At 38.4% G+C, this 22,030-nt stretch overlaps 1 protein-coding gene across 3 annotated transcripts in view; it reads left to right on the top strand.

Moving 5' to 3' along the window:
- dnah5 (dynein, axonemal, heavy chain 5) overlaps nucleotides 1–22,030 on the top strand; it is a 111,744-nt gene that overhangs the window by 78,307 nt on the left and 11,407 nt on the right. For all 3 annotated transcript variants that reach the window (XM_039806393.1, XM_039806394.1, XM_039806395.1), the window contains 14 exons: nucleotides 919–1,054; nucleotides 1,477–1,658; nucleotides 2,099–2,233; nucleotides 4,145–4,300; nucleotides 8,433–8,615; nucleotides 10,197–10,301; nucleotides 10,382–10,520; nucleotides 10,974–11,088; nucleotides 12,610–12,800; nucleotides 15,240–15,361; nucleotides 17,883–18,032; nucleotides 18,940–19,185; nucleotides 19,455–19,674; nucleotides 21,598–21,803. In XM_039806393.1, the coding sequence (XP_039662327.1) occupies nucleotides 919–1,054; nucleotides 1,477–1,658; nucleotides 2,099–2,233; nucleotides 4,145–4,300; nucleotides 8,433–8,615; nucleotides 10,197–10,301; nucleotides 10,382–10,520; nucleotides 10,974–11,088; nucleotides 12,610–12,800; nucleotides 15,240–15,361; nucleotides 17,883–18,032; nucleotides 18,940–19,185; nucleotides 19,455–19,674; nucleotides 21,598–21,803 (2,286 nt within the window). The remainder of the gene's footprint in view (nucleotides 1–918; nucleotides 1,055–1,476; nucleotides 1,659–2,098; nucleotides 2,234–4,144; nucleotides 4,301–8,432; nucleotides 8,616–10,196; nucleotides 10,302–10,381; nucleotides 10,521–10,973; nucleotides 11,089–12,609; nucleotides 12,801–15,239; nucleotides 15,362–17,882; nucleotides 18,033–18,939; nucleotides 19,186–19,454; nucleotides 19,675–21,597; nucleotides 21,804–22,030) is intronic.

A 22,030-nucleotide genomic window follows, 5' to 3' on the forward strand; every position in this document is an offset into this window, starting at 1 on the left:
TTGCTGTTCCATATGATTGTTAAAATTCATATGTATGGCACAGCTGCCTTTGTGCTTTATTGATTAAATCAAATTTCCTGGAACAATGGGATTTAATTTCCAATCGTAGCTTACTCTTGTCCTTTCAGAGCAACAATACGTTTCTTCATATACAGTATATTTTTTATAAATAAACACAGGCTAAAACATTTTTTCCATCAATGAAAACAAATATATTTAAAAAGAAAAGTGATAAAAATTGTAATTATCTTTACCTGTACATATTTGTTAAAGCTTATGTTGTGCCACAATGTTTTTGCTGTGTGTGTTTTTCATCGTCCGTACTCTCTGTTCTCTGATAAATAACAGCATGTAAATGGAACAGTATGTGCATCAACACTCACTGATTAGGAAATCTGCCCAAATTGACTCCTTTTTATAATTTTATGATTAAGACGCAGGGCTGTTCATCTCCGGGGGCCAGAAGCAAGATTGAAAGGCTCGCTGCAGAAGCCTATACCAGATAGTTTTTTCAGGGGTCGCCGGGTTCCTGAGCCTATGCAAACCAAACCCAGCATGCATAAAGAGAGAACATTTACACCTACTACAATTTAGAGTTTAAATTAACCTGCATATCTTTGGACTTTTGCATCTGGAGAAAACCTACACAGTGTAAAAACAACATTAAATTACATCTGTCATCATCTTTATACCAGCAATTCTATTGTACTAGGATTAGAGAGCATCTCAAGTCACAAAGGAGTTGGACTTGATTATTTTAATACTGGTATAGATATGCACAGGCTTACAGAGAATAAAGGGTTGAATGAGAGTTGGATGGATGGACGATGAAGAGACAGTTGGAAGGGCAGACGAGGCGGCCAAACAGACACATCAACCTACTGACTTGTTTGTCTGCCCCCTCCTCCTCCTTATCAGACCCTGCTGGAGGATGCTGAGCGCTGTAGACACAAGATGCAAACGGCGTCCAGTCTCATCAGCGGCCTTGCTGGCGAGAAGGAGAGATGGACTGAGCAGAGCAAAGAGTTTGCTGCATTGACCAAACGCCTTGTTGGTGGGTTTCAATTTTTATTTTTTATTTTATGCTTTTTATTGATCCCCAGTGGGGAAATTACATTTTTTTTCACTCTGTTGTTAGAACACACAGGCCTGAAATACTAATTAATTAGACATGAATTTACACCATTTCTGTTCGATGATTAAACAAACCAAGTCACTCTTGTATTACTAGCTAAATGCATTTTTCCATTAATGCATACTAATTACCAACAATGTGGTCAAAATGTTACATTTTAGACATACATTTTATTCCCAATGTACTGCCAACATGGTACAATTTATCCACTAATTATTATTTTTTTTACTTTATACCATGATGTGGCATAGCCTGCCACATCATGGGCTGTTTTCTGATTGTGTTCGCACTAACACATAACCAGTATTTAAGTATTTAACCCATTTGTCTTCTTGTTTCAGGTGACGTTCTTCTGGCCACAGCGTTCCTCTCTTACTCTGGACCCTTTAATCAGGAATTTCGTAATCTGCTACTGAGCGACTGGCAGCGGGAGTTAAAGCAACGTCACATCCCATTTGGCAACAACCTCAATCTGACCGAGCTGCTCATTGATGCACCCACTGTTAGTGAGTGGAACCTACAGGTCAGTGTTCTACTTTGGTAACTACTGCCAACCCAATCATTCATTTTAGTGCATATTGATGCAGTATAAAGAGTGTGTGATAATTCTATGCTGTATCTAATGTCCAGGATAGGTACTTAATAGATACAATTTCTCACAAAATGGAAATGAAAAGTGACCTTTCCCCTATGAAACATACTGTAGTTTACCTTTAAGTTTTGTCTGTTTATTTATGAGGACTTCATATTGCAGTTGCCTTACTGGAATAGATATTTAATTATTAATAAATAAATAAAATATTGAATAAATGTATGTATAATTTACATGTTTATTGTTAATAAATCAAATACTGGATGCATAGTTACTTGAACTAGAATTATTGAAATAAATGCATAAATTACCTGGCATTAATAAACATCAGGATTAAGCCTGAACCAGTTATTTGTTTTCCCATTTTACAGGGGCTCCCCAATGATGACTTGTCAATTCAGAATGGCATCATTATTACCAAAGCTGCCCGCTTCCCCCTTCTTATTGACCCCCAGACGCAGGGAAAAATCTGGATCAAAAACAAAGAGACCAGGAATGAGCTGCAGGTTTGGGATTTCTTTCTTTTGTTGCTTTAAAATATGTGACCTGTGTTTGCTGCTACATTTTGTAATATATATAACCTTTATTTATTCAGGGAGAGCCACTGAGAGCAAGATCTCTTTTCCAATGACTGATTACAGCACAAATAAAAAATAAATAAAAACAATCTCATAAATTACCGTACAAATAAATAATCTGATCATAAAAAATAATCTGATCATAAAACATTACCCAAATTACAATATGTAAAAAATGAATGAAGGAACAATCACAAAATTACAGCACATATAAACACTAAAAACAAATGAGAATCACTGATGTAGGCGAATAAAAGGGCTACTAAAAACAAGAGCAGTACCTATGTAACACAGTCAAGCATCATCTTGAATGTCCCAATGGAAACAAGTTGTTCTGATTTGAGAGAATCCTGAAGCCAGTTCCATCATTCTGTCAGGAGCGTAAAAGTTAAAAGCACTCCTTCCTAATTTACAATGGACCTTTTTCACAGCAGACATTTTGACTTGTCTTAGTAGGAAAAGCACAGCTAAAATTGATAACCTTAACGATGGCTCAATTCCATTAAGTGTTCCAGTAAGCTGTTTCAGTGAGTCAGCCTGCACAATACCAGGGCCTCTCCTAAGTGGAATGCAGCCATCATTAATGCTTTTGAATACACCTGTGCTTTTCCTCCTATGTCTGCCGTGAAAAAGGTCTATTGATGTGTGGCGTGATAAGTCTAATGTGTGTCTGTGAGCATGTCTGATGTGTTGTGTTGTAATAATGCAGAATTGCCAACAATTTAAACTCAAATTCAACTACAGCCATTTTATGTCAGGATTTTAATGTCATTATTTTTTATCCCTCTTTTTCTAAGTACTATTGTGCATCAAGAAATGTAATAGTTTTTCCCTGTGCCAGTTTTCGTAATGCGCAATTTAGATTTTTATCAGCATCTGAAATCTTCACATTGTTGAAATATGTCTAGATGCTCAGTTTCTGCAATGTACTGTTTCCAATTGAATCCTTTTCGTTGTCCAACATGCTTTTTCTTTTGTACAGCACCTTGAAAAAGTACTGCAAAATTCTGCAGATGAAATAAGACCAAGGTCACTGGCCCTGTTAGGGGAAATCTCTGAGCCAAGTTAATACATTCTGCAATCCTATTATGAGTGTCCTGAAGACGCATTTCCCCAAGCAGAGGGTTTAAACCCTTTCCACAAGTGACCTCATCAAAACAACAGATTTTATTTTTTGTAAGGTTTTCTAAAAATGGCTCATCTTAAAAAGTGATGTGTTATTAGTTTGACGAGTCACATTCTCCAGACAGAGGTTGGCCTTTGTATCTTAGGAAGGATGAGGGAGAAGTCAAATGTGTCTCCTTCATTTGACCGAATAAGATACTTTACACTGTCTCTTATAAATCTGCTCATCAGTGTGTTGGAAACTATATGATTGCTGTTGAGGTCAAATAGGAAGGTGATATCTTAATAAAATAATTCAAATGTATCTATGTTACACAATGTTTGCCCCCATTAAAACCAGATTGTTTGGTAAAAGACAATACAAATGTTCAGTGTGGACATGGGACATTGTGGTAGCTGACTGATGCAGGAGCTTGATTCAGAAAGGCTGCTGGGTGCCTGGGTAGTTCACCTGGTACAGCACGCACCCATATACAGAGGTTTACTCCTCAAAGCAGCGGCCGCTGGTTTGACTCCAATCTGTGGCCCTTTGCTGCATGTCATTCCCCCTCTCTCTCCCCTTTCATGTCTTCAGCTGTCCTATAAATAAAGGACTAAAATGCCCCAAAAATAATCTTTAAAAAAAGGGAATGCTTCCAGCTGTCATTGTATTACATATTTATGTAACATAATTACCTTTTTTATATTAATAGAGGTCTCATATTCTGATCCCAGATCACCTCACTGAACCATAAGTACTTCAAGAACCATCTGGAGGACAGTTTGTCTCTTGGGCGACCCCTTTTGATCGAGGATGTAGGGGAGGAGTTGGACCCTGCACTCGACAACATCCTTGAAAAAAACTTCATCAAAACTGGCTCCACGTACAAGGTAACATGGCAGAAATATACCTCCTAAGACACGCATGTACCAGTTTTTTTATTTATTTATTTTACCTTGGTTACAAGACTGAAATGGGCGGGTGTGTTTTGTGTGGTGTTGGAAGGCATGATAGGACTTGGCCAGGGCTGCGGTCGAATAGTCAAATTTGCTTAGGAAGGTTCCTAACGGAGTGAAATGGCCTGGAAGTAGTTAAGCGGCTGCCATGATAAGAGCTGTTCGAATTGTCTAAGTGATAAGGAAAGGTGCTTCAATGCTTCCTTTGTTACCTCCTTTAGCATAGGATACACTTGCGGCAGCAAAATTTAATGCGATGCATCATCATTTTGCCGTTCATAATCAGAAGATGCGCAGTAGCGCTGGCAGCCGTAATTCTGTATGCACCGTGTGTACATTATTTTCTGTGAGACATTTAAACACATCTAATAATAATGATAATATACTTTATAGCACCGTCTGGGTGGTTTAAATTATGGTTTTATTTTTAGCCCAGAGCAGCGTCTGAAACAAGCTCACCTGTTTGCCTGTCATGGCTTATTTCAATATACAGTATATGTTGAAAGTCACTACAGATATGACTACACTATTTTGTGTGTGAAAGTAGGAATATTATGTGATCGCAGATCAATTACCTGAAATCACCAACCCAAATAAGTTACTTTCACCCTCTCTACAGGCTATTGCTTTTTAAATGATGTATTATAGTGATGTATGTAGTGTTTTTTCTAAGATTTACTGTAGTGATGAGAGAGACTGCTTGTGCGCAGTTATGCCACTTTAGCTGATATCGTGGGACATTTAAACGGCAAAACCAAAAACTCTAGTTATAAACTTGACAGAAAAAACATAACTCAACTTTTAGCTTCTGAAATAATCAATGACGTTACGCTGCTGACTGCTGTCCTCGTGCATAAATGCGCACAGTATAGTGGACAGCTTCGCTGTGTTTACAGTTAAGAGAATATTGTCCCGGGTGCCCAGATATCTCAGTTGGTAGAGCAGGCGCCCATATATGGAGGTTTACTCCTTGACGCAGCGGGTTTGACTCCGACCTGCGGCCTTTTGCTGCATGTCATTCCCCCTCTTTCTCCCCTTTCATTTCTTCAGCTGTCCTGTCATTAAAGGCATAAAAATGCCCCAAATATAATCTTAAAAAAAAAGAAGAGAATATTGTCCTCATTAATAATGTATTTCTTTCACCCACCCGCAACCATCTAACCCTTTTAACATATAATATGTAGTCTACAGTAGATTCGTAGGTCTAACGCATTCTGCTTATCTTGCATACAGTTAATGATTATTTCCATACAATCATCCTAATTGGGAGTCATATGGATAAATATCAGTGGGCAGGTGAGTGTGAGCAACCAATAATGGTGATACACTTTATTTGCTGAACACCTTTCATACAAGAAACAACCTACAGCCCAGTTCTTTTATAATAACGAAATGACATGCAGTGAACGTTTCACATGAAACGACATAATTAATGCAGAATAAATAGGGAAATAAAATGGTGATGAAGTAATATTTTCTACTGGGTTATCCAGGTGAAAACGCATGGGGCGAAGTATCCAGTTGCCTTTCTGTAGTCCACCTTCAGAACAGTGTAGTTTCAGCAGCTGACCCACCCACGTCAGTAACAGCTGCCGTCGCATGATTACGCAGCCGAGTGTTAAGGCTTGTATTTTCCTAATTCCTTTTGAATTCTCATTCACACCTTTCCTTGACCTCATGATGTTTACCATCGGGGTTAAGGAAAAGTGGTTAGGAAAGGACTTAGGAGGCTATTTTTTTTACTTTACGACCGCAGCCCTCTTCCCCCTTGCCATGCCAACTGTCACACCTGTACTGACACATGTTGATCAGCTCGGACAGGGAAAAAACAAGCCCGCTCACGGACACTGCACAACATGGGTAGTGCTGGCTGGAGGTGGAGAGGGTCTTTGATTTCTCCAACCATGCCAGCTTGAGCATCTGTCCTGAGGTAATGTCTTGAGATGGATTAAAGTGTGCTCAGTGACATGGTCGCTCACAGAGAGTGTTTTCATCATGTGCAAACTGCAGAGTGAGTGACTGTGCAGAGGTAATTTCTTCCTGTCTTTTTAATCCCCAATGCAGAAACACATTTTTGGACTGCGTAGTAAACAAAAAAATTCTTCTCTTCTGCATCTGTCTTGTTAGTTTGGGGAGAAGTGTTACTAACAGTTAAGGTGCTCACGCTCCAACATAACCAGGAGACTCAAGGATTTACTTTTGTCTCTAACATTGAGTTTGTAAAATATCAGACATGTTACAGGCATTTTGTATTACCAAATTAATAAAACTCAATAATTACCTGGATTGAGTTATTGCTGTAGAAATCCTATTAACGGGATCAGTGGTATTTATGGAAAAGGAAATTGGTGCAAGAGATTTAATGATGAGATGGGTAGTTTTTCATGTTATGTAATTGAAGCATGCAGTTTGTTTCTGTGCTTTGTTCAAGTAGATGTGTTGTATGTTTTAAGCAGCTACATGTGAGATGAGAAGAACATTTGAATATCTGGGTAAACCAAATCAGGCCTTAAATATCCACACATTAGTTAGGTCATTTAATTAGCACTTAAAGTATTTTTGAATGAAATATTAATAGACAAACATAATCATCCTGAATTTAATATCTAACCACACTCAAACTGATGTCTACCATGTCAAGTCTAATGAATGCGTTCACAATAAGAGTGCAGCCCATTAAACCCAATGACACTATATGTCTATGGAGGGTCTCACTGGCTTCAAGAAACTACATTTCGTGTTGATGGGAAGTGAAATCCAATATTGTGCCTCCACCCTGCAAGATAGCTTTTGCTTTAGCTCTTTTCATTTGTGGCTGGACAGAGAAATGGACCACTCTGTCTCAGCATTCTAATTTCCTGTAATGTACTGTTGGAATTAGATATTTTTAATTTGGAAAATTGCTGAGCATGGTATGAATGGTTCTTTTTTCTCAGAATTTTATTAGCCAAATGGCATCGCAGAAGCAAGCTTTGGATGTGAATGAGTATTACAGGAAATGTAGTATTGTACATGGCAAGGAAGCATTCTAAATTGGTCTCTCTGCCAATAAATTGGTTTGAACTTTCCAAAAAAAAGGCGTTTTTATTGCACACATAAATGTCTTTTGGTTTCTTGCTTGAAAAGATTTGAACGAAAAATTCTACAAAACTCAACTGAGAAGTCCGTCGAAATGCATTTTGCATGTGAATTTTTCTCATCCAGATAAGCATGAACTTGAAGTTATTGTACTATACATCACAACAGGGAGGTTGTGAGAAAGAGGTGAAAGTCTGCTTCTAGGCATTTGTCTCTCTCTCATTATCGCCTCTCAATCCTGACTCCGGCTGACTGTTATTAACTGGTTATTTAGAAGCTGACACTGCAGCTGCCTCCCTCTATCTCACACATGCATCAAACAAACACACAAATGCACTCACACACACATCAAACACACCATACACCATATGGTGCTTTCAAGTAAGCATGTGTTACATGCAGACAACACACAACCAGAAGTCTCATGGCTATCTATTGAGAGGCCCAATTAGAGATATCTACGCTCTCCCTCCCACCCTCTCCTGAAAAGCTTTCATTTTTATTAATATCCTGGTGTAAGGAGGAAGTGAAGGTGTCTGGGCCCGTGAGCTTCAGGGACAAACCAGCTGATGGATAATTAAAAGTTATACTGCCACAAGTAATTTAATACTGATCAAAGCAAACACAAGAGGCACACATCCATGCACATGTACATTACTGTACACACTTACACAAACGCACACAGAAAATGTTTCTGAGCAGCTGTATCTGCAAAGTTTGTTTGCTGACAACAGGGTACACCTGCCCTTTGTCAGTATGGCCTACTCATACATTTTCAAAGACATCTGCTTAAATTAGTGACAAATGTGTGATAAGCTATTGTCTTCCTGAGGTGGTTTAGGGTGGATTCAGCTGAATAATCGGCACATTGTTTCCCCACTGTACATGTGCTTTTGATACTTATGCATGTGTATAGGTATTTTGTGATGCTGACTTTGTGCTCTTTATCTTTTTGGCCTTCGGTCTCTCTGTCTTTTTTGTTTTTCAGGTAAAAGTGGGTGACAAAGAAGTGGATGTGATGAAGGGCTTCAGGCTGTATGTGACCACCAAGCTGCCCAACCCGGCTTATACTCCTGAGATCAGTGCCCGCACCTCCATCATTGACTTCACCGTCACCATGAGAGGACTGGAGGACCAGCTGCTTGGCAGAGTTATCCTCACAGAAAAGCAGGTAGAGCCATTTACAATTGCATATATATATATTTATATACACACATTGTATATTTCCACAGAAAGGATGTACCTCCATTGCTTAGACCAGGGGTCACCAACCTTTTCTAAACTGAGAGCTACTTCATGGGTATTGAGTCATACGAAGAGCTACCAGTTTGATACACTCTTCTGAAATAACAAATGTGCTCAGTAAAATAATCATTTAGTTATAAATGATTATTAATGATTAATGCTACTCATCTATGTGAAGACACTGATCATGTTAATGATTTCTCACAATAATTATCAACAATGACTTAACAAGGTGGGAAACAGATAATATCAATATTCAATTTTCATTTTTAGAACAGGACTGAGGGCTACTCATGTGGTCCTTGGGGGCTACCTGGTGCCCGCGGGCACCGTGTTGGTGACCCCTGGCTTAGACCATTTAAATAAAGGCTCCCAACACCTCCCCCTACTGTGTACCTAATTTTCTCTCTCTAGCAAGCACAAATTGTGTGACAATATAACTGGGGGGTTATTATCACCCTTTCAATGTACTTGTAGTACACGACAATCATTTATGCCCTTAGGGCAATCGTTAGGGCAGTGAGATACAGACAGTGTGAAGGAACAAACTCACAACAAAAGATATCATATGAATGCGCCAATACCAAAAATACACACACACAGACCCACATCTACATTTTCAGGGACTTGATCTAATGGAAATGCATTATAAATGCAGAGGATGCATTGATTGTGACTTTGAAAAGACTGGTGGGTCTGTGGGAAGGCCAATGTCCCCCTAGAAATGGCCGATCATGAAATGGATTTATGCTAGATGGGAAAGTGGCTTATTATCGGTGTACTAAATATGTTTTTAATCATAATAGGAGCTGAAGCTACTATCTCAGCTGTAAAGGCTGCATCTCCACAGTTCATACACCATTTACAAGCCCAACATCATTGTTCAGTTATTTTCTTTTACTTTATGTCATTGCTCCCATATGTTGAAAATACTAAATTTCCAGTAATACAGTATAAAGAACCACAAATTCAAATGGTGCCCTCCAGAAATTCATTGGCTTTAAAGCCATCAAAGACAAAAATGAACACACATTATAAAAGATAAGATGAGCTTTTTATTCTTTTTCATTTTCAAGTCACAGTCAGTTGTCTTGACCACATGAATCTTTACAGTGTAACTATACTCGAGAGTTAAAATTAAACATTAAACAGGTGTATATTTCCTTTGAGTTTACTGTCAGTGACTGGGGTTTTGGGTCATGCTACTGCAGGAGTACACTTCCCCATTTCCTCGGTATTCAGTGGGTTCTAGTTCTGGATAACAAGATAAATCCTTGATGTACTTCCATCTTGTCCTCTCTCAGGCTCAAAATCGCAATCTCAATCATGTCAACTTCAGGATCTCAACATTTTAAAAGGCATTTCATTTGCTGATCAAATCCATGCCCCCCAGGGAGTGAATGCTTTTTCATTTTAATTATCCTGTGGTCTTTCCTCTAGCACCATGCTACAGCTGTGAAACCCATATGTATGCGGGTGTATGTCATCTGTGTTTATATGACACCAGGAACTGGAGAAGGAGAGGACAGACCTCTTGGAAGATGTGACATCTAACAAGAGAAAGATGAAGGAACTAGAGGACAACCTCCTTTACCGACTGACCAGTACACAGGCAAGGAAATTACAGCCATGGATAATGTTTCCATTTTCATACATCTTCTGAGTTACTCTTGCAAATATGTCTCTTTGTAGGGTTCACTGGTGGATGATGAGAGTCTGATTATTGTCCTTGGCAACACCAAGCGCACAGCTGAAGAGGTCAATCAGAAACTACAAATTGCTGCTGAGACCGAGATTCAGATCAATGCTGCCAGAGAGGAGTACCGACCTGGTAGGCCATGACAACTGGCTCAATGACAGAATTTACACTTTTTTGGGGGGTAATTTACTCTGGTTGGTTACAGTGTGTCAACCAAGTTCAGGTTCAATCACACAAAACTGATTAATTTTCAGTTTATATATCAGCTCATGCAATGGCAAAATGGACACTATCCAAAAGAACATTTTCTCACCACACACATTTCTTTAAACAGTGTGAACAGAATTGACAATAAAAAGTCTGTGTCAATCTGTGCTACATATTCTAAAGTTAACAGGCATTTTGAGCAACTTGATGATCAAGTTTGACCTTTCACAAACTATTTATTTATAATCTACATGCTAATATTTTAATCAAGGTATGTGACTGTGTGTTTTATTTATGAATAGATGCCGTGAAGTCAATAGACACTTCTTTCAAGAACTCGGTTACAGATGCAATTTTTGTGTTTGTGTGTGTTTTCAGTGGCCACCAGGGGCAGTATCCTGTACTTCCTGATAACAGAAATGAGTATGGTGAACGTCATGTATCAGACCTCGCTGAGACAGTTCCTTGGACTTTTTGACCTTTCTCTGGCTAGGTAAGAATACTCCAGCATTTGCTTTCTGTAATAAATTACTAAATTTACTAAGTGGAGTTTATCTATAGGCAGCAAGTGATTCTGTGCATACATGTCACCCTTTGTCTTACAAAGTTGGCCCGCAAATTTTTGCTCCTCATTGTGATTTGTAAATTCTTGTTGGGGTTATTGGCAACAGAGTTGGTGCTGCTGGAGCACTTGGTGCACTTTCTAGGCAACTGAAACTGATTAGAATTCAGATGTCTGTGGTGCTATATCAGCCTTTCCCAAAATATTGATTTCGAAAAAGGGCAAAACAATATTAAGTTTACTTCAGACAGCTTATATTGTATAATTCAAGTGTCTTAAAACCCAGACAGTTCCATTTGTGGCCCAAAACTTGCATCATTATCTCTCCATGATCTGTCTACTAGTTCCACATTTACACACAGTAACAACAGCAAGAAAGAGATGCAGCCATATGTTGTCAGAAATGTTATAACATACTTGGAGCACATGTGAACATCACAGTGACATTTGTGACTACAAAAAGACAAAATTGCACAACATTGCCAAGATATGTTGTTTGTCTGTTTGCTCTAACATCTACAAATTATTTACAATACACTCCTCTTCAGTACATATTTTTAACAAAACAGAAAAAGAAAAATGGTGTAATGTGCTTCCTGATTAGAATAGAAAGCTATCCTTGATACAGGATTTAATTACTTGTGACTATGACTATATATCTATCTAAGTTCGGAATATGACATGATGTGGAGAAGGTGACTCTTGTCCTGGATCTTTGTAGCACAAGTGGAGCTATGTGGTTGAAAATCTAGGAGATAATGAGATGAATAGGGACTTTATTAGTGTCTTCGAATTCCAAACAATATATTGCAATTTGATATAACAATGCTCCAGAGACTAAGCCTAAAGCATCAAATCTCTTAGCTACACAAATATTAGATAGTATTAGCTTCACAAAGGTAGCTTTTGTTGCACCGCAATTGGATTTAATTGCTTCAAATGAAATTAAAGGGAATTATTTCAGCTTGTTATGTTCAGGTGGGAAGCTACAGAGCTTTGTTGATACTACTAAACATACTTTAACTGTGATGTTTTGCTTTTGAAAATACATTTGCTGTTGATGCATAGTGCAAAGTGTTTGGAGAACCTCAAATACAGTGACAGCCCATTTTAATCCAGCTACCCATTTATTTGCCAGCTCGAATAATTTCTCATCAAACCATCATCACATCATACAACTAATTATGTCAAAATTCCCAATATCCTTAATGGCTAGAATAACCTTACATAATTCACTGTTACCAAGCGCCACAGACACCCTGAGCCTCAAGTCAATAAAAATTAGGCATTAACCATTAGGTTAACCGGTCTGATCTTTAGTATTAACTGCTCTGACTATGACAATATTCAATTTAAACTATGTGACATTATATCGGGAGCTCTAAGGGGCTAATAAGCTGCACATTTGATGAAACTTTATATGATATCTGCTATGAAATCCTACTTAAACAGGTCCTCCAAAAGCCCAATCACCAGCAAACGCATCGCCAACATCATAGAGTTTATGACCTTTGAGGTGTGTAAGTACGCAGCACGGGGCCTGTACGAGGAGCACAAGTTCCTCTTCACTTTGCTGTTGACGCTGAAGATCGACATGCAGAGCAACAGGGTCAAACATGAGGAGTTTCTCACACTCATTAAAGGTAAGATTAAAATGTGAACAATATGCACGTATTCTTTTTTAAGAGTTCTGTTTTTTCATTTAGGTAACACTATAATAATGGTACATGAATTATCATGAATTCATGCATGACTTCATGCATGAAAACGCATGAATTCAATCATGTAGTACTTCATGAACTATCAGTAATGTACACGGATTACAGGAACAATACGTTAATTGATCCATCAATTAAGGTATTTGAATCATCATGATTTCTGATTTATTAATGATGTTCATATCTTCTTTAAAAAACTGACCAGTCACAGCAGTGTACATATATTCTGAAGAAGTGTAGTGTTGTAATCATGGTTAACTAAACATTACTTCTTCATTACTTCATCATGTTTGTGATCCCTTCAAATAAAGTTCTGACCTGGTCCATCTTTAGTATTGATGAATAAGATATGATTAATGTTGGCATAAAATTAAATGTATTAAGAATTAAAGGAGTAGGGTGGCAAAATGATACTGAGGTCAGTACTTTGACACAAAATACAGTATACTGCAGATGCCATTTTGTAGTTGCTTTATTAACAACAATATAAGGCACTTAAACAGTAATGTCTAAGAACAATTCTCACCCAAGTAGGATATTTATGAATTTAACTTTTTAACGTCTAAGTGTCTGAAGACCAGATATGTCTTGGCAATTATTTTTTTATTTGAGGGGTCACAAAGATGATTGCTTTATATGCCACCATTAATCATATTTTATGTATCAATGTTAAAGATGAACCAGGTCTGCACTTTATTTGAAGGCCAACGAACATGGTGAAGTAATGAAGAAGTAATGTTTAGTTAACCATGATTACAACACTACAATTCAGTTTCTTTAGCCTGTCACTTTAACTACAGATTTACTTATGAAGAAGACAGGAACATCATTAATAAATCAGAAACCATGATGACTGAAATACCTTAATTAATGCATTTATTAATGTATTGTTCCTGCATAGGTCATGCATGAGATAATAATAATCCTTGTACATTACTGATAGTTTATGTAGTAATACATGCATTCATTCATGCTTTTTCATGCATGAATTCATGATAATTCATGTACCATTATTATAAAGTGTTAACCTTATTTACTTGTGCAGGTAAAAGCATGGATTGATTCTTAAGTTTGCTAGTTGGAGGCTTGCATGTGCAGGAAGCTCTAACGTTGGAAGCTTTATTGCATTCATAAAATATGCTGTCAGAAAGTAAGACCTAGAAAACAATGTAAAATGTGTGAAAATTATAATATGGATTTAACATATTCTTGCATTACAAAGGAAAAGTATTTAGCTAACTTCTGAAGTACTCATGGGTATTATTACAGTGTGTCCGATGTGGAAACACTCGATACTAATCAGCATGTAAAAATACCTGAAACTTTCAATGCTGTGATGCAGAGCTCAGCAATGTGTAGTGTCTGCTACACCGAAACCCACTTGAAACCCAGTAATGTTCTTTGAAGCTAAAGTCCCCGATTTTGTTATCAAGCCAAATAGTTCTCTCAAATCCTGAAATTTTCCCCAATTGCAATTGTGTGAAGTGGTGAGCTGTGAAGAAATTTCTGAATTTTAGGAAGTATCAGATGCTGAAACAAAATCAAGTACTCTTTATTTCAGTAGTATTTAGAGTTGTGCTGCTGTAAAGCCAGCAGTACTATTTGGAAAAGTAAAAGTTTCCAGGAAGAAAATGTTTCTTGATCTCTGATCCTTCATCCGTGTTTCCTTCACCAGTCTGTTATGTCTCATCTTCTGAGACTGATTCGTTGTGTCAGTACCTACAATATGTATTGGATGTGATTTGAGCCAAAGAAAGACTGTCATACCAGATACCTGTATCCACTGAGACTGCCTTCAACTCTCAACATACAGACAAAAGAAGCTACAAGTGTTTTTTGTAAAGCTATGATTCACCTCAAAACCTCCAGGCCCTTAACATCAGACTGGAATTGCCATCTATTTTCTGTTTGCTTTTTTTTATTCCTAATTCATTATTTACTTTCCGTAGATATATATTTTTTTAAATCTCATCTCAAGGTTCACACACATTTCAGACATATTGGTATTGTAGCAGTTCACTGAATCAGAAATATGGAGTGCTCCTCACCGCAGGGATATGGAGTGCTCCTCACCGCAGGGATAACAGCAACTAGCAAGGCCAGAAGAGACAGCCTGCTACATGCATGCAGTTCCACCATCTGTCAGCTCCGACCTGCTAAACATTGACTCACTATGACTTTTGTGTATATTTTTCAAGGTTGTGTTTTCGCGTTTGCATGAATTTGCATGAATGAAATTAAACCATCAATTATTCAGTAATTTTGTATTTAATACATTAAGGGTTCTCTATGTGTGTGTGTGTGTGTGTGTGTGTGTGTGTGTGTGTGTGTGTGTGTGTGTGTGTGTGTGTGTGTGTGATCCAGGAGGTGCATCTCTGGACCTAAAGGCCTGCCCTCAGAAACCAGCTAAATGGATCCTTGACATGACCTGGCTCAACCTTGTAGAGCTGAGCAAACTGTGGCAGTTCTCTGATATACTGGATCAGGTACAACATGCACGCACACACACACACAAAAGGTGTATGGTACCTTTCTTTAGCTGAGAGAGTTTTTACCCACAAGGACTTTTATCTATTAAGTGTGCAGATAACACTCATCTGTCATCTGTTCCTCACTACCACAGATTCAGCACTGGCCTCTAGGTGCTTATGAAATGTTTTTTTCACAGCTCTGCTTTGCACTAGTGAGCATGTCAATATCAGTCTCATCATGTTTCACTTCAGCTCTCTCTTTTATACACACACACACACATAAACATCAAGATGGACTGTCACCTGCGCACAAATACACACACTCTAATGGGTGACTGACAGCCTGGTGACTCCCATGGAGGTAAAAGCTCAGTGCTCTGTTAAATGAGCTTAGTTTGGAGAAACTTCCAGTCAATTTCCTTTGGCTGAGCATATGCGCACACATACCAATGTGTATGTGTGTGCACCTTTGTATTCCTTCACATGCACAAATACACATGAGTTTGTATAGGGAGAGGTGGCTTAACAGTTCTTTGTTTAATGAAATCGGTCTTCCCACAAGAACAAGGCGAGGACAGGATTGTGATGTCAGTACACCCAGAATAGACAGAATGAGCCCTTCTGACTCTGTCTTCACACTACAAACAAAACTGTAATACACATCACACAGATGCACCTTATTTCACACATAAAACGCACAAAGATCATATTCAAGCAACCCTTTTAGCATTGTTGTTCAAGAAGTTCATTTGGCTTAGACATTTGTGTGGAACACTCTCTTCTATCAGCAACTACTGTTAATGTGCTCTTCACTGAAGCCCTTAAATAAAGTGGAGCTGCTCAGTTTTTAATAGACAAAGACAATCAGCTCTCAGTTGTGAATGGTAAATGGACTGCATTTACAGCGCTTTTCTACTCTTAGCGACCACTCAAAGCACTTTACACACTACAGGCACCATTCACCCCATTCACACACACATTCATACACTGGTGGCAGAGGCTGCCATACAAGGTGCCACCTGCTCATCAGATAAACATTCACGCACATTCACACACAACGGGAGCAATTTGGGGTTCAGTATCTTGCCCAGGCACACTTTCACATGTAGACTGCAGGGGCGAAGGATCGAACCGCCGACCTTACTATTAGTAAACGAGCGCTCTAAAATGTTTTCCACTACATGAAAGTAAAGCAGGTGATTGCTTCACTTTCCCAAATAAATGCTCATTAAATAAGATTCACTCCATTTCATAATGACCCATAGAGCCATTTAACATCTTTATAATATAACTTTAACCTTAAGTAAAGTAGTTATAATGTTCCCTAGAAATGGGATGATGATGTAAATGTACCTAAACTGTCAGCTTTCTACTACGACCTGGTTAACACAGCTTTATTTCTGTTGGCAAAACCTGATTTATTGTCCATGCATCTGATTATACTGGGTTTCTAACAAGGTTTTAAATATGCTCATATTCATGAAAGAGACTTAAAACAGGCGATGTATAGCTGTGACATCAGTGGATAATTGAAAGGAAACATGTCCTTGTAGCAGTTTGTCCTTAAATCCAAAATAACTACCAACTTACTAAAACAGAAGCCAAAGTGAATATGTAAGGTTTCACAGCTGAACATTAGATTTGTAAAAATCCAAACAGATGAACAAAACCATGTGTGCTTTTTCCCTATAAGGCCTTTCCTCTGTCCAAATGCAAAACACTTCAGGTTGTTAAGCTGCATCACAAATAACTAATACACGCCAGGGTTAAAAAAAGTTGGACAAGGGTAAATCTGATTACTGACCAGCTACATTTCAATAGCGTTTAGTTACCAGGTTATTGTGGTCCATGCACTGTAAATGCCACCCCTGATTTCCTGCTTTAACTTAATTTCTCCCAGTAACCTGGTGTCCTGTGTGCATGTAAACACAGTGATTAGCAGGCTATGTGATGTCACAGGATATATGCATATGTGGTGCTATCGAGCATTAATATCTCTTTTTGAAAGAACATGCTGTTTACGTGGATTCAATGGAAGCTGCGTTCAAGGACCTCTGTTTTTGGTTTTTTTTGCATTTCCATAAAGGAAATTGTCAATACGGTACTGTTGTTCTGGTTATGTGTTAAAGTTTTGTTGGTTTTGGCTTGAACTTAATGTTTTGCAGCCTGTATTCCCTTGTGTAAGTTTTGAAGAAGGGACAAAAATAGTTACAATCAGTATCCAAACATGATGTACAGGTACAGAAAAGCGCAGACAGCCACATGTTCATCATTATCATTAAGCACATTAGTACAATTTGGACACTTTGTGGTGTGCATCTAGGAGAGTGCACAGTGAATTTCAATATTAAATAAAAATGTAGGATACTTTTGATCTTAGTTTTCTTCTTTCTTTTTGCTAGTGATAGATTTAATTGTGATGCTGTTTTTAATCATCAAGGTGTGTGTGTCTACATATGTTTGCCTGTAGTGTGTATTGATTGTCCAGATTTGATGTAGTGGGAAGCAATTTCATTCAACATTACATTTCTTTCAGATAAGTCGTAACGAGAAACAGTGGAAGTCATGGTTTGATAAGGAGGCCCCAGAGGAGGAGGTGGTCCCAAACTCATACGATCAGGCTCTCGACTGTTTTAGACGCCTGCTCCTAATACGCTGCTGGTGTCCAGACAGGACCATCGCACAGGTACGAAAAGTGTGTGTGTGTGTGTGTGTGTGTGTGTGTGTGTGTGTGTGTGTGTGTGTGTGTGTGTGTGCGCGCGCGTGCGTAGTTGGTTACAGAATACGAGGATCTGGTGGCCTAAAAAATTCTCTCAGCTTCATCCTAATACATTTACTTTCACTTTTCATAGTGAACAGTAATTCCCACAGTTTTTAATTCACATCATGAATTTGCAACAGTAAGATGCAGTCATACTGTAGCTTAGGTTCAAATTAATAAATTACCATCAAACAAATACAACAGAGTAGCTTAAAATGTTTGTGTTGAACTTTGCTTTTCTGCTAAACTCATTTAAATGTTTTTATGCATTCTTTTAAATCCTGTTTTATTAAATGACCTTTTTATTGTGAAGCAGTTTGAGTCTGCCTCATGTATAAAATATAAAATAATTGCCTTGCCTAAAGCAGAATATTCTTAATCAATTGATGGGTCAAGACAGGGAAATAGATGCTGGTTTACTTGTTGTATTAATTAGACTGGGGTCAATAAAGAGTAAGAGTCTAAAAATCACTTAATCTACAGTAACATCTCCCTTGGCAAAGTCTATCCTTGAAGGGAGAAGTGGAATACATTTAGTGTAACAGCTCTCTATCTCTCTCTGCTCACTGAGCCTGCATATCTACAATGGCTAATGGAAATTCACTTCTCACTGATGGGTTTTTTGGGCCACTGCAAACAAGCCTGGAGTGGAATTTATTTAGTTGCACTTACAAACAGTCTAGCAGTTATCCTTGTTTGACCTCCAGCAGCAACCTTTACTGTTTACTAAAAAGAGTAAGCCAGTAAAAAAAAAAAAAAAATACTTTGAACTAGTCACTCAGTTTTAACATGTCTTTCTTCTTTGCCTCGTTACTTTCCCTTTCTCCTCTAGGCCCGAAAATACATAATGGACGCAATGGGGGAGAAGTACACTGAAGGGGTGATTCTTGACTTGGAGAAGACGTGGGAGGAATCGGACCCGAGAACACCTCTCATCTGCTTCCTGTCAATGGGCTCAGATCCAACCGACTCCATCATTGCACTGGGGAAGAGGCTAAAGATTGAGACCCGATATGTCTCCATGGGACAAGGACAAGAAGTCCATGCCCGCAAACTTCTACAGCAGACCATGGCTAATGTGAGTCAGTAGTGTGAGCTTTACTGCTATTTTTGCATCACTCGATGTAGCAGTATAACAATTGTTTCTGACTAGACAGCAAGGTGCTCTGTCTCTGAAAAATGTGTTTCTTAAAGGTCTTTAAGCTCTTTGATTCCTTACAGACAGACCAACCTTTTTCAGAGTTAGTTCAAAAAGACCTTTATATATATTTTTTTTATCTCGACTACATCATCACTTTGTAGTCCTTGATATAGATGATAACCATTACTGTCATTATTTGTCCTCAGGGTGGCTGGGCCTTACTCCAGAACTGCCACCTGGGTCTGGACTTCATGGACGAGCTAATGGACACGGTGACAGAGACAGACTTTGTCCACGACAGCTTCCGTCTTTGGATGACCACAGAGGTCCACAGACACTTCCCCATCACCCTTCTGCAGATGTCAATCAAGTTCACCAACGAACCACCACAGGGCCTCAAGGCGGGGCTTAAGAGGACCTATGGAGGTGGGGCCAGTTTGGTTTAGTTCAGCTTGAAGAAAAACATAATTCATCAGAGGTCCAGAATTTTAATCTTTTTTTTTTAGGGGAAAAAGGAGAAGGGGGGGGGGGTTAAAAAAAAAAGGCAGGTTTTTTTTTTTTTTTTGGGGGGGGGGGGGGGGGGGCAGCATCCTGCCCTGAATCAATACAGTGGTCCAGCCTGAACATTTTGTTAGGCATAAATATGGTGGAAATAAAGTAAAATGTCAACATATTGATCCTTAGTTTATCATTACAGGGGGATCAGACTTGTGTGTCTGTGTGAGTGAGATAGAGGAAGTAACACAATAATGAGAATTTAGAAGAAGGTGTCTTATTATTCTTGATGTGTACATGTGTGGATGTGCACACATGCACATACTCCTTATGACCTTCAATAAGTCACATAATCAATTAAATACATTTTTATGCTGCTGCTGCCTAATTCATGTATTGTACACCCAAGTACCAAAAGCCTGTAAAGTTTGTGATTTTTTTTTTTTTTTAAACAAGCTGAAACACGTGGTTTATGTTTTTATTTAAGAGGATAAAAGGACAATATTTAATATATATAAACTAGCTATGTGCCTGGCTCATATGGAAAAGTAATATGTAACTGCACTTAAAACTTGCATTTCTTCATTAAATTAGGAGAAATCGTACTTGTTGTGGAAAGTGTATTTAGAATTTTAAACTAAATTTTTAGGGCGTGCAGATTTTCCCTATATTCCTTCAAACCTTTACATGTTACAACTCCCAACTTTCTAAATAGATTTAGAAATCACCTGGATTTAGGAGAACATTTAAATGATAATTGCTGCTGGTATTTTCTATTAATTATTTTGTAGATTAAACGTGGGGATTTCAGCTGCCGTTTTTCAGCTGGAGTTATAAATCACTTCTTCACACGGTTATCCTCCTGAGGATGGCAAGATTTCCCAAACCTTATTAGAGCGCTGGAAAGCCCTTTGAGACGGTCAGATTTCCAAAACAGAGAATAGGCAACCTGCATTATGCTAAGATAAAAGTGTGCCTACAATACAGTAAGTGTGTCATATATGAATTTTTGGAAGTTGCTCCATCTTAAAACGATTAAACCAATTTGATAAAAGTGATTCACAAATATGTATGCAAATATATAAATCAGAGATCTTCAACAGGGGGTCCGGGACCGCTAGGGGGTCCTCAGAGTTACTGCAGGGGGGCCTGCCAAATGATGGTATAATGTATAATAATTTGCATAATGTTAAGTCAAAAATGTAAATGTCAACATGAATCCAACATATTATTAGCAAATATAAATTGGCCTATTTGTGGAAAAAACCCTAATGATGATAGGCTTACTGGCCTATAGGTACTCTCTAAGGTAGCCATCCGCAGATAGTTAATCCTAAGGATTCATTGTGCCATATGTATCCTTAACATTAAAACATGATTTATAAAATCATGCCAACAATTAATATTTTATAAGCTTAGTATTCAATGTACTAAAAGGGTATATAAGAAGGCTTTAGGCCACCCACACATTATTGTAGGCCCAGTTTAATATGCAACTTCATTTTATACAATATCTGTAGCAGGGGGCCCATGATCCGTCTCTCTCAGTTAAGGGGTCCTTGGCTTAAAAAACGTTGAAGACCTCTGATGTAAATAACGTGTTCCTTCAGACCAAACATCAGTTTAAAGCTATTTTTCAGAGGAATCGGCACCAGTTTTTGTTCCTAATGTATTGATGCCTTCCAAGTCTGCTATAGTAGAAGTACTGTAACAAACTTTCCATAGCTGGAAGGCTTTGGATTGTAGATCCAAATGTTGACCTCAAAAGCTGATAGAACCACAATCATTATGTGTTGCTTTCGCTCTCCTGTTGAAGAGGGCTGCTCATGTGTTCATCCATATATCCCTCACCAGGTATAAACCAGGACCTTCTGGATGTCAGTAACATGGTGCAGTGGAAGCCAATGCTGTATGGAGTAGCATTTCTCCACAGCACAGTACAGGAGAGGAGGAAGTATGGGCCTCTGGGATGGAACATCCCCTACGAGTTCAACCAGGCCGACTTCAATGCCACAGTCCAGTTTGTTCAAAACCACCTTGATGACATAGATATAAAAAAGGTAGGAGATGACTCTCCTCAAGTGCTAAGCAAACTACAGCGTACACCTCTACATGAACAAACCCATATTTAACCGCTACCAACAACAGTAAGATTCCGTACAAATAGTTCTGAGTGCAAACCTTCAGAGCGATGATGATTTAAAATGTTGTGTATTTGAGAAGCTTGTAAAGTAATTGTATTTGTTTCAAAACTGTCAAATGGAAAATGTCGCTCTTTGCCCATTTC

The sequence above is a fragment of the Perca fluviatilis genome, chromosome 7, assembly GCF_010015445.1.
Source record: "Perca fluviatilis chromosome 7, GENO_Pfluv_1.0, whole genome shotgun sequence".
NCBI lineage: Eukaryota > Metazoa > Chordata > Actinopteri > Perciformes > Percidae > Perca > Perca fluviatilis.